Source organism: Pavona decussata, unplaced genomic scaffold, assembly GCF_977016875.1.
Source record: "Pavona decussata unplaced genomic scaffold, jaPavDecu1.1 SCAFFOLD_300, whole genome shotgun sequence".
Classification (NCBI taxonomy): Eukaryota; Metazoa; Cnidaria; class Anthozoa; order Scleractinia; family Agariciidae; genus Pavona; species Pavona decussata.
Window position 1 is genome coordinate 3,322,475 of NW_028145697.1, and position 13,404 is coordinate 3,335,878.

The following is a 13,404-nucleotide window of genomic DNA, read 5'->3' on the forward strand; positions in this document are numbered from 1 at the left end:
TGCCTGAGAAATTCCAAGTTGCGAAAAGTTCTTTCGTTTTAGAAAGCAAGCGCTAAAAATTTCCCGGGATGTTAAATTTAGAGGTGCCATTTTTAGGCGGGATTTATTTTAATCGTCAATGATTTGCCGGATGATTTTGTTTGAGATTCACGATAGCATTGGATTGCTTTTAAATCAGTCTCTTCAATACTCTTATGTCACCCCAAATCCTGATAACCATCAGTAAAAACAGGTTACCGCATTGCATTTAGCTGAAACGAAGAGTTTGACATAGTACTTCGGTGCCTATTTGTGACACGACCTTGTTATGCAAGAATAAAACTGCCAAAACTTCAAGACGAAAACAGTTGATTAAAAAATGACCCATCGCATGTTTTTGTCCGCCAGGTCTGGGGCCCTGAGACTTAATTTATAGCTCTTTCGTGTTTTCCTTGCGTGAAAGGAATTTGTTTATTCAAGTGGACCGCAGGCGGTACATTTGATAGATGGGTCTGTAATTATGTGAAGTTCTTTGTAAAATCTCATTTGTGTATTATTACTTGCCGGAAAACGACGCTTACTGCCCTTCACAATGCCCTTGTTTGCCTGGTATTGAAGGGCAGTCTAAACTGTCTGGGAAAGACTCAATACGCGTAAAATTGGAGTGCTCGCTAAGTGAGAAAAAAGTTCGACACGTTATCTCTTCGATCTCCGCGCGTGCTCCGATTGCGTGTAAAGTCGATCGCAGCTGTTTGCACAAGCAAATGAAATTACCATCTGGGCATTCAATTGGCTCGTTTTACACGTCTCATTTCATTTCAATTATTCCCCTGTCAATCACGGCTCGGGAAGCCTGAAATTTGAGCGTCGTAGATGAATCGGAGCGAAATACAGCAAATTTTATTTGGGTTACATCCCGCGGCTCAGCGCCTTGTTATTTCACCGACATTTCGTGACAGCTGACCAATCAGACGCGCAGGATTGTTGTGCTGACGTTCGTGGGTGGTCAGTTTCATGTCGTGAAATTGGCATTGAATTTCAATCGAACTGAATTTGATGGTTTCCTCTTTGAAACCTTTGCGTGAAAGTAGACATTTTACAACACCGACACCCCGCCAAGCAAAGGAACCTTTTAATTGACGGTGGATACTGCTAGGAAGGCGTTAGCACTACGCTGAAGAAACTCTTTTCTGGAAGAGAGATATGTGAAAGTGCTGCCGATTTCAATCAAACATGGCGTCCGTTTATATTGCGAATGCTTTGGTTGCAATGTGTTTAGCTTTATGCGGAATAACGCTCGGGCAAGATGCAAACGGTCGAGCATGTGTTTCGGCCAGTCCTTGTATTTGTTCTGGGACAACAGTGAGCTGCAAAAATCGCCAACTTCGCTCAATACCTGAGGGGATTCCGCTGGGTACAACTTCACTGTGAGTACGACTTTTCTGCTTTCTTGGTAGTCCTAGCGTTGTTGTTATTGTGGCCTGCATTTCGACGATTTAAAATCCCTCAAGTCGCTCCCAACGAACTTCTCTGTAGAGATCTCGTGTTGATCGGTTTTGATAAGATATTTCGGGGAACCCTTTATCTAAAGGTGAAATACTTAGTTATTTACGAATGGCAGTTTTTGAACTGAGTTGCACTGGTGTCACCTTACAACTTCACAACAAGCGAATGTCTATAAATGAAAAGCATGCTTGCCGCTCTTGTTAATCAGTCCTATTCACAGAAACATCAATAAAGAATGACGCTTTAATTCGATAGCGTAAGGGACTTTGATTCCGCTAAAACAGAATGCAAGAATTAGAAGACATTACTTCGAACAAAATTAAACACGTCACGTTTGTACAGATGTGATATCACTTTTATGCGACAAGTTTTCTGTTGTACACGATAAGCTTGAGCTGTTCGAAAATTCGAAATGCGGTGATCTTTCACTGCGAAAGTTTAGTTGTGGGTTTTGAAGGCGAAATGGGTTCTTTACAAGCGTTAAACCAGTGTAAACAAGTCACATATTGCCAACGAATTACTCACGATACGCTCTTTCAACCGATAATGTGTCAACTAGAACATTTCTCTGAAGGGTTTCTTCTTTAGTTATCTTTCCTTTGCTAAACAAATAACCAGACCCTTAATAAACTGTGAATTCTATATTTCTCTCGGTGTAAAATAAATTACGGTTTTACACTCTCAAAGGAGTTTATTTTAGGCGCAAAGCGAGGAAGAAATCATTTGAGCGTTGTTTGCATTACGATCACGGTATATTGACATAAGCACATCACTAGCGAATTATGTACATATTGGAAAAAGGTTTCCAGTCGTGTTTTCCCGCAGAATAACTCGTTTTAAGTTAGGGATCACGTTATTTTTTTGTGTGATCGTTTAGGGGTCTTTTATGTGAGTTTTTGAACGGTAAACTCGAACTGAAGGTTCAACGGTAAGTTTTCTCGCCGCACTGAGTACCTTTAGCTCATATTATTCAATTATGGTCTGAAACTTTGACTCCAAAAGCAATCGAAAAACAAGTTTCCCGTCATTTGGGAAGGCTTAAGTCGTTCGTTCGGACAAAAACTTTTTTTTATGTTATATTGTTTTACAACGGCTCACGGCTCAACTGAGTATGGTACTTTTGAAAGGAATTGTTAGGACCTGACAAGCACACAATTATTTCGCCTGAAACAAATTTATTAAATTAGCTCTTTTGTTTTCCTGTGCTTTGCATTGTTTGTGTTTGGCGTAAGAACGCTATTCATTGGTTTTGTATTGTTCTTTTTCTCTGTGTTCAACTTTATTTGACAATTGGACTCAGAGCGCAGGATTTAGCTTCTCAAGTCGAACACTTTTCAAAACAAACGTGTGGTTTCTCTTGATCGTTTTCAGTTTTTCGGGTTTCATGGTTTTGAATTGCTTTCCTGGGGCTTCTATTAATTTCCTATGCTTGCATATTTTGGCCTTTTCCGTCAAATCCCCTGCTGTTGTATTTATTCAAACTGCTGTCTCAAAAGAATTTCTAATTTCGTAAATATATCTCGTGCGCCAACTGTACGCACGCATTGCTGTGATAAATTCGGAGCACGGCAATTTGTGAACACTCGGTCTCAGTCAATTCTAAAGTTATTTTAGTAAATCTTCTATCTGGTAGGAACATGTAAGTTCAATTGATTATCAAGCTAGAAGATTAGAACGGAGAGAAATGTGGGTTTTTGTAGCCCGAGGCGAGCCAACACTTATGCTAATGCAAGTGCAAGACTTTTGCCCCCCGCCGGTGAATTGGCTAGGAGCACTTCGCACCATTGTGTTTTTTTCTCCACACTTTCTAAATTGAACCTGAAAGGGAGTGGTTGTAGAAAAATATTTTTAATCCTTATCATTCCAAGCTGTTTTCTGATTCTTTTTCTTCCTCGATTCTGGAAAAAAATGTAGTCGAGATTAGCGCTACTCGCGCGGTTCAAGAAAAGTGACTTCTTATCATTTTTATGAGATTTTCGAAATATTATACAAAGCAGGCTGGAATTTTAATTCCAGGTGTTCTTAATTAAGCCGCAGCACGCAGAAAGGAAAGCCACAGGGAAATTTCAGTGATTTATGCAAAGCGAGAACGTTTTTTACAGACTTTTCTTCAGTTGAGAATTTTTTGTGGCAGAAAAGTGGTATTTGTGAGGTATTTGTCTCTGTTAAGTTTCAATGGAATCAGCCGACCAATGCAAACAACCTTGTTTTTTTCGTTGTGTATTTGATTGTCTTGTTTTGATTTAGAAATGAGATTTGACGTGATGATGGTTTTTAATCTCTAAAGCAAAACGAATTTTATGAAAAGAAAGGGGAAAGAGTAATTTATCAATTGATGCTAGTATTGACTTTCAAAATTATTTGCTTGATATTTGCCCTAAAATGATTGGTCACACACATTTGAAATTGCTGCTGCACAGAAATTGACACAAGTTATGCTCATTTGGATGATATCGTTCAGTTAAGTAAGTTGCTTATATTTTCCTGCTCTGTACAGAGCTCTTTCTCCTTCTTTAATGGGCATTATTGTATCACATCAATGTCATTTACAACAATAATAGCATTCTCTTAACATCCCTGGGTGTAACAAGACGCAAGCCTTTAACAAGCTTTTCCACTAATCCTTTGCATCCTAAGCGTGCCAAGGTTGAAAAAAAAAATCACGTCTTAAATTTGCTCTAACCAAAAATTAGAAAGAAAGAGCAAACAAATGTTGCTACAAATTAAAATGTTCTGCTCAGTAGCTTTTATATGAATAGCAACACATCAGGATTTCTTCCACAGATTTAAAACTTACAAGCATTTCTCATGCCTTGGTTTGACTTCAGAAATGTTTAAATGTTTAATGTTTAATACTACTCTCTTACATGTGGTCTCTTTTACAAAATCAACCTCTTATTGCTGGAACTTCTTCCATTTTATGTCAGTTTGTAAACCTTTAATCACTTTTTGGACTTATCATCTTTACTCTGAGCTCTTGACAAAATCTAAAGCTTAAAACCCACGCTTGTATGAAGTACAAGAAACCTACGTTTTGTCTTGGAGTAAAACGCTAAACTCAAAAAATACAGCGTGGCTCCAGCAGGAATTCTGACACAAACGTAGGTTTATATGCACTGAGGAATTTTCACTTTGATTTGTAGTGCTCCTGGTTATTAAGTTATAGTTCAATATGTGGAAAATTGTTAAGCACCAAAGAAGTTCAGATTTTACCGATGTATGCTCACCATAATGCCCAATTGCATCTTTTAGAACCACTTTCCTTTCCGTATTTCATTTCTGAGTTTGTGGATGTAACCTGTTAAGTACGGCTATTCAATAAAAGATAGTGAGTTGTACTCTTGTGATGTTATCAGGCTATCTTCCTGAAGTGCATTCATGTGATTAAAATGAGAACGATGAACGGTAACTAGCCTTTTAGAATGCAATGAGCAAAATACACCCAAGACGACATGAATCACGGCTAGAATGTCTTGAATGAACAATGATACAGTCAAACCATTGTAAGGTGGCCACCCATTGGGAAGTGGCTGCTAAATAGAGGTTTGTTGAAAATATTATTAGCTTAAAGGCACTGTAGGAATGTCACTTTATTTGAATAAAAAATGCTTGAAGGCCTGCACAAAGTGTTGTGCATCATACAGCCAGTTATTTACATGTACTTGTTTAGTTTCACTGATAACTATTGCAAAAATACTGTATCCTGTTTAAAAGTCACATAAATTCTTAGCTCTCAAGGAAATCCTGTGATAAGGTCTTGCCTTGACAGGAACCACATCAGGTCAGTCAATATTTTTACATGGTTGGAATCAAAGTTTTTTTTTTTTTAAAAAAAGTTGAACTCAAATTGTGCCAGTGGGACGTGGATAAAGACAAAGCCAAACTATGTGTATTAAATTATTGGTGGCGGCTTAGTGGATGTAAAAACAACAGCAGAACTATCATGTTTGGGGCTGCAGTTGTTTCATAGAGGTGGCCAATTAACAGAGGTTCTATTTAGTACATTATTAGGGACTTTGAGATTTGACTATGAGTATGAGATTGAGTACAAGTATGACTTTTCAAATCTGGTTTGTGTGGTTTTGATAACTGCTTGTCACACCAATTTGTTTCTAGGGTCTCCTCATCTGTTGGTAAAGAACGGGAAGGAGCGAGAGTTTTAGGGATGTGACTGATTTGAAATTTGAAAGTCGTACTCGTACTCTGATCTGAAGGTGCTTATTATACTAAATATGGCAGGTTTGGAGACTTTGATTCTTGGCTGCGTAATAGGTGGCCACTTAATGGGGGTTTGACTTTATTACTGTCTGGTTTAGTGAATGGAATGGTCCATATGGCTCAATGGTGTGTGTTCTGTAGGATGAAGCAAGTGGGAGCATTATTATACTCACCCCACCCCCCATGAGTGTCAATGCTGGCCTCTTACCCTAAACATTTTGTTAGGTCTATCTGACTGTTTGCCGATATCCATTTGTGCACTCTGTTCAGTAAAGTTTCTTACGATGTGCATGTAGTGACCGATCATGAACCCAACTAACCACTACACCACTGTCCCTTCAGTGATAAACTCTGTGGTACACACAGTGTCAAGGAACTTTATTTTAGTTAATTGCCAGACCAGGTTTGTGAGTTAGGTAATGAGAAATTTGTGCCAAGCCCAAGATCAATGTTTTAAACCCCTGTATGTGGGACTTGTGCATTTCGAAAGGCATTAACCAAAGGCATTTCATGGTATCTTTTTCATAGTATGAAAGTTCTGTTGTTACTGTCTTAGTGCATATTTTGAACCTGTAATATAGATCTTATATCAGCTTCCCAGTTAATGCAAATTTTAAGTTCTTGTAGAATAACAAGGATTCAGTCCCTTAGTTATGGTAACCTACAGTCAATCCTTATTTTGTTTAATTAACACTGGGGAGTGAAAGATTGAACTGTTTTTGAGACAAGGAATAAAAATATATGTTCTGGAAATATTGTAATAAGTTGTCCAATATAGCTCCCTCTCATGTTTATGTTAATGGCTTGTGATTTTTCCAAGTTTATCTTTCTTTTTTTTTTTTCTACTAGAGAACAGACTAAAGGGGGCAGATTATAAGATATCAGAGATATTTCTTTTAGATAGAGTCAGTTTGGATGACAGCAAGGTCAGTTTAAAGTGTCGACCTTGGGGTTTTAGGCTCAGTAAAACACTCAGGTAGGGAGAAGACCCAAATACGTAACAAACGCAGAGGAGTTCAGATTGAAAGTGTATCAAAAAAATCTTAATTTCATTTTCTGAGATACCAGTGAAAAAACAAATTAAGAAATTTCAGAGGTTCATTCAGATGTGAACTTGTAACATACTGTACCTCTGTACATTTAATGGATAATTACAAAGAAGGTTGATTGAATTGATTAAAAGGACATGAAACGATTCAGCCTTGGTCTAATTTCACATAGTTCAACTGCTTGGAAGTGTCTAAGTTTGGTTTGTGTAATCATGTTGTCCAGTATATATGCAATTTCACTAAGCTAACCAGTAACAAGCACGTGATCGACAGTCTTTGCCTCAGTATCTGGGTTCTTAGCACAATATAGCATAGTGTGGAGTCCTCATATCTTCAGTTGGTGTTTTTGGTTATGGCAGGGTGGTGGTAGTGGGGGGGGGGGGGTTGACTCCACATTTGGGACAAACTAAATATGATTTCAGGGCTGTGAATAAATTGGTGTGCTGTGCTAGGGCTATTTTTGAGTCCCAATTTCTTTGATTGACATAAAAGGCGTTGCTTTTAATTGAACTGTTTTACAGTCAGTTCTATTCTACTGTATTGTTCAGTGTGACAGTCAACAAAACAGTATTTTCTTGTCAAGTAATAGCATAGGTTGTTCTTGAATTATTATTCTGTGGATTAGAAATGTGTCATGTTCTTTTCACCAGCCTTGAGATTGTGCTCTGATTGTTTGTAAACATCCTTTCTTAGATATTTGTTCTGAGAAATGTAAAAGTGAACTTGGTATCAGTTTTCTTTTTTTTTTGAAGGATGACATTGCAGCTTTAACCATGTGCCTTTATCACGATTATAAATAAACAAAGCATTCATTTTCTAAATGTTTGAAAGTAACACCACATAAATTTAAATAACTTTCGTATGAATGATGAGAACTAATTTTATTAGCATTTTATCCTTGGACCCAAAATTTCTGATATTGAATAGCAGCAGGTTACTGCATGCCTGTTGTGCAAAGAAGTCAGTATTTTTAGTTTAATATGATTTTGAATCATATTAATAATGGTGGTGTAGAACTTTGGGTGTATTTTCTTCCATCACTGAAATCTGATAACTTGCTTATTTTACAGCAGTAATCAGATCTTTTCATGCATCAGACATACTCCAGGTTATTCATGAGGGTGTGTCAAGGGCCAGTTCAAGACTGCATCATGCAACCGCTTTTCGTGGAATAAATGAAGTCAAGTTATGTTTGTCTATGTGAAGCTGCTTATTCTATGAGACTGGTGATTAGAGATTGAAGTTTACAGACACACATGTAGTACTTAAGTTTATTGGTAATTTTGCGTGCTTTTTTGTTTTTTTTTTTTTTGTAAGTCATACTCAATTATAACTATGTGCCAGTCATACAGTAATAACAGCATTGAAAATATAGCATTGATATTCTCCTTTGGTTTTAATTGCCTTGGAACTTATATTGTCAATTTTTGGTTTGGAGTGTGAGCTCTTGTGAAATGCCATTCAAAGTTGTTTTGCAGACTAATGTTTGTGTCTAGTTTTAAGTTCAGTTGACCTGAAAAGTGGTATTGTTAAATTGCGACAAGGCATTTATTATTTTAGTTTTTTTGGTGTGTGTATTGACATAATAGGTGATATTGCTTTAGTGTATACTGTAGTTGTTTATGTGGTACAGAGACCATTGGGTCTTAACCAAATAAGAGTGCCAAAGTATGAATGTACATGTATGGTTTTTAATACATAATTTTATCTTGGAAAAGAAAAAAAAAAGAAAAAGAAAAATTACCAGTACCTGCAGGGAAGCTCTACTTACAGCTTAATAAGTGGTCACTCACGGTGATTTCATCCACTGACTCAAAAGTTAGAACCCTTTGCATGACTCGTTAGTTTTCTATTTTAAGCCAGCTGATGAACATCAATCAGCTCCATATCAGCCATTTGGGTGTATAAATTCCACTGTCATGAAAAAAAAGGGTGCTAATTGTGTTTTTTTCACTCTGTAACTGTTAATGTTAAATTTTCATTTAAATTTAAGTTTTGTTTTGCCGAGGACTTAATGTTTGTAAATAACTAAAAGTTTTTATTAGATTCAAATTTCAATATTTTTATTGTGACTTTTCTGGATAGCATCCTGAACAAAACGCAAATAATTTTATCATATTCAGTGAGCGCCAGTTTCCTGAAAAATTCATCCTTTAGGAATTATAATCTGGCAGCTAGGGATCGATATTATTCTCAGCTTGAAAACAGATTTGTTGGCAAATGTAAAATTTTTGCAGTTTCCTTTTAATTGGTCAGTCGCTCATAGAATAATTTGGTTTTACAGGTAACCATCCACCTATTTCTCTTACTTTCACTTGTCAATAAGCTATATGTACAAAAACAGTTTGTTTGCAATGGTACATGTACTCACTTAGTAAAATTTGCAGTCATGATAATAAATTGTTTTTTAGATCAATTAAATTTGTTGTCCATGCAAGGCCTAGTACATTTAGTTTGCATTTATATTGATTTCTTAATTATTTCTGGTGAACTGTGTATTGGCCCATGTATGGATATAAGCTTTATAGCTTAACCTAGTTCTTAAACTTGGCACAGTACGTACTATATTTGACAGTTGGAAAAAGTGGACAATGATGTGGCCCTTTTGAAAGAACTGCACAATAGCTTCAAATGATAATTAGATGCACTCAAATTAAAAGTGATAGCTTCAAGGACAGCATAGAAAAAAAAGAACCACAGGAAAGAATTAGTCAGCAGCTTTCATTGGAATAATCAGAATCTGGGTTAAATTAATCTACAGACTCAAAATTTACAGTCACCTTTATCACCTCAGGAAATTACAGTGAAATGACTTGCTTTTGTCCACTGAATGGTCTTGCTTTATGATCTCATCCACAGACTCAAGAAACAGAACCACTGTGTACAGCATGTTAATAAACTATACCACAAGAAAGTTTTGCTCTAATTATAACATTTCTATGAACAATCAATCTTTAATATTTCATCCATACTTGCTTAAAAGTTATCACATGGAGCATACTGTATATTGGATTTAGCAATGCAACTATGGGTTTCAGGCCTGGGAACCAGGTAGTGCCTTGAAGATGTATCAGTGTACATTGTACCCCAAACATTCCCCATCACTCAACCTGATATGTGTCTTAGCTTCTTTCACAAAATACTAATGATTTTAAGGCTGTAATTTTAAGTAATGCTAGTTTTAGATTATGATATTTGTACATTTTAAAATTAGTAATTTTTAATTTCAAGTACACCCAATATGTGTCCCCAATTAGCTAACTATAGCTAGAATGACAAGGCACAACTTAATAAAGTGTATGTATGTGTGTATGTGGTTATCCTCCCAGGACTTGATTTTCTTACTTCCTGATTTCTTATACAGTGGAACCCCAATATCATGAAGTACCCAGGGACTGAGAAAATGTGTTTGTTATTACAGGGTCTCATTATGTCAGGGTTCTGTTCCATTGACAGTTTTTTTGGGAGTGTTGGCCTGTAACAGTGTTCCCTAAATGGGGTATCAAAATACATGCACGATTTGCACTCTGATACTTTCGGGCGAAAAAATTGGGCTGATAAATTGTGCCATGTAAACTGGCCCTATCTGTAATGAGAATTATCTGGAAAATGAACATCTAAGAATTTGAGAAGTGTGTGTGTCATAAAAAAATTATCATATTGGCAAAGTATTGTTATGGCTACATTGGTTGTGATAAAGCTAAATGTGTAGGATAAGTTTTCCTATATGACTGCACTGTATATACATTAGAACACTTGTTCTTACCTTAGTTGGAAGGGTTTGCCAGTAGGGAGTGAGGACCATTGTTATTTTCTTCTACCTCTTTTTTTCTGCTTTTCAGAGATCTAAGTTCTAACGAACTGACCTCCTTGGATGTAACAAAGCTGTCGAGACTTAAAAATCTACAAGAGCTGTGAGTTTTTAAATACTTGTACATATGATGGTGATTGAGGAATTGGGTCAATATGCCTTCTTGTGTGTGCATCGAGTTATGGATGCACATCACAAGTTGAAGAATAAGAGTTGGTTGAGGCAATAGCCAAGGGCGAGGGTTCGCTTTTCAGTTTCATTTGTGGCCACTGTTAAAAGCATCACCCAACTAACAATTTAAACTTGGGCAATTCAGGAAGGAAATCCAGCAAATATTTAATCCATCGGCTTCTCACTTTGCAATCTTGTAAAACAGTAATTGAATGGTTTTTAACTTTTTATGATTTTTTGTAACTATTTTGTAAATTACTGATTAAGATTTTTTACCAAGTTGAAATAAAGTTTGGATGTATGTACGTAAACACACAACAGTCATTAATAGTCTGCAATCTTTTTGCTATTTGTGTTGGTGAACAAAATGGCCACAGCTTTAATAGAGCACTGCAGATATATACTCACCTTTTCAAGTGTGCTCATGTGCTAATGAATATGATAATGTACCTACAAGTTCTAGCCAAGGTTAAAAAGTGTATGTTGTTAAGTGTTTTTAAGCAGCTAATGTATCTTTCCTGTGCTCAGGAACCTTTTTAAAAAGTTTGTTTGTTATAAAAAGAAAAAAATATTTTTATTGAATGTAATGTGAACTTTTTTTCTGTGGGAAAAATTAATTGTAATTATTTGATGGCGCTGATGAAAATAGCCATTATTGATTTTGGTGGTATATAAGTTTTACTATTAGTGTGATTATTATTATGCACTGGGGTTATGTTGGAGAGAAACTGTTAACATTTTCAGCTTTTGTTTTTCTCTTTTAGTTTTCTTCATGATAATCTGCTGAGGGAGGCCCCAAGATGGCAGGCTTTGCCTTCTTCTTTGATTCGCTTATCACTGTAAGTAACTTTGATTTCCAGCTTGCATGGGAAATTAAGAGTTGTTTTGAGTGAGTGAAGTGCAAAAAGGAGGACAAGTTAGACCACTGGGTGATGTTGTGGTTTTAAGTACAGAGCTCAAATAACAGACATTATTGTACAGTCCAATTGTAAATTTCTAAAAGCTAATTGAACACAGTGTTGACATGGGACCAAAAAAAATCTGTCTTCATTTAAATCTTGCTAACCAGTCAGATAGTTTTTGCAAAAAACGTTAATTTATAAAATGAAGGTTAATATATACCCCCACAGCCTGGGGAAAAGTTGAAAATGACTGGTTTTTTTAAATTCAAATTAAGCTGCTCCATAGGTTTTATTTTAATGGTTACAATAATTGCTCTAGAGGATAGAAGCTGGCTTCACTAAGGGCTTGAATGCCAGTATTGTCAGTCCACTCATCTGCTCTCTTGTTTTGCAAGAGAAGAAGCTGCACGCTTAGCCATCTCTGTACAATGTAGTTGAAAGCTAGTATTCATTAGGGCTATGTAGCTGCTGTGGAAAAGCATGCCATTTAGAGACTTCATCTCACTGGAGTATACAGCCCCTGGGAAGACAAGTTCAAAGTTCCAGTGATGTCAAAACGTTCAGGTCTTGTAGTAAGCACCTTTTTTCCTTTTACTTTTGTTGCAGGCATCACAACAGAATTACTTACATTCCTTCGCAAAATGTCACAAAGCGAATGTCTTTGCAGTACGTGTAAGTATAATACACCCTTTCTCTGACAATATTGCAGTCAAACTATACTAAATTTAGTTTAAGGGGGATAATGTATATTGCTATCTTTTTTGTGTGCATATTTCACTCTGAGCCCCCTGACCATAGCATTGGGACTTTTCTTGCAAGGGACAAAAAATCCACTCTCTGTTTTCTATTTGGGTGTGTGTGTGTTGGGGGGGGGGGGGTTTGCTGGTTATTTTCTTTTTCATGATATGAAACTGGAACCTTTCATCTGTTACACTGCAAAATTCCCTGACAATTAGAGTTCAATTAGACAGTGCCATAGAGGGATCTATCATGTACAAAAATTTCACTGAAACTTTTCATGCATTGTCTCTAGTTTGTACTATCGAGTCAGTTACAATACACCAGTTAGTTCACATCTTTGTGAAGCAGAAGGATGATTGACTCTCTCAACATTCAATGTACGATTTATTGAAAAGGATTTTTAAGACTTACGAAACTTTGAGTTTCTAAGCTTATCTGCAAGGGGATTATCTGCTACAACAAAATGATGACTTCTTTGTTACTAATTAAAATAATTGTCAGTGGTTGTTTTCATTATGATTGTCAGGTTCTTGAACAGCAACCGAATTTCAACCATTGGCCAAAATGCGTTTGCGAATCTTACTTCAGTCCAGTCTATGTAAGTTCATTTAGAAAGTTTGAACTATTTTTAGAAATGACTTATTCTTGCCCAGTTGTAAAGTTGTAAACAAATTGAAGGTCCATGGTTCAAGGCTCATTTAATTTCTCTGACATCAAGTTTCAGTTGCATGACCCAGTGAAGAGCACCACAGCATTAAGCTGGCGCCCTTCCATACAAAAAGGTCATTTTAAAAACCAGCTTGATATTTGAGATCTTGCTTAAAGGCTTTGTTAAACATCCTCAAACAATTGGCAAATTTACTAATTTTAAGGACGGTGGCTACTATTGTTACTGCGCATCTTGTGATACTCGAGTTTCCTATGGGTGGTGCCTACTAATAGAGGGATATTTTTGCACGGTTTAAAACTATGAGGAGAAAGCAGAACTTAGCAAGTGCTCTTAGTATCCATTAAGAAAATTGGGGGT

General features: G+C 36.5%; 1 protein-coding gene across 1 annotated transcript in view; it reads left to right on the forward strand.

Annotated features, from left to right (window-relative positions):
* Positions 1 to 618: 618 nt before the first annotated feature.
* The window catches only part of LOC146454668 (uncharacterized), a 28,581-nt gene continuing 15,795 nt past the window's right edge, over positions 619 to 13,404 (forward strand). Inside the window, exons 1-5 of the mRNA XM_085095045.1 lie at positions 619 to 1,406; positions 10,595 to 10,666; positions 11,499 to 11,573; positions 12,243 to 12,308; positions 12,904 to 12,975. Coding sequence (XP_084951171.1) covers positions 1,213 to 1,406; positions 10,595 to 10,666; positions 11,499 to 11,573; positions 12,243 to 12,308; positions 12,904 to 12,975 — 479 coding nt within the window. The 5' untranslated portion in view covers positions 619 to 1,212. The remainder of the gene's footprint in view (positions 1,407 to 10,594; positions 10,667 to 11,498; positions 11,574 to 12,242; positions 12,309 to 12,903; positions 12,976 to 13,404) is intronic.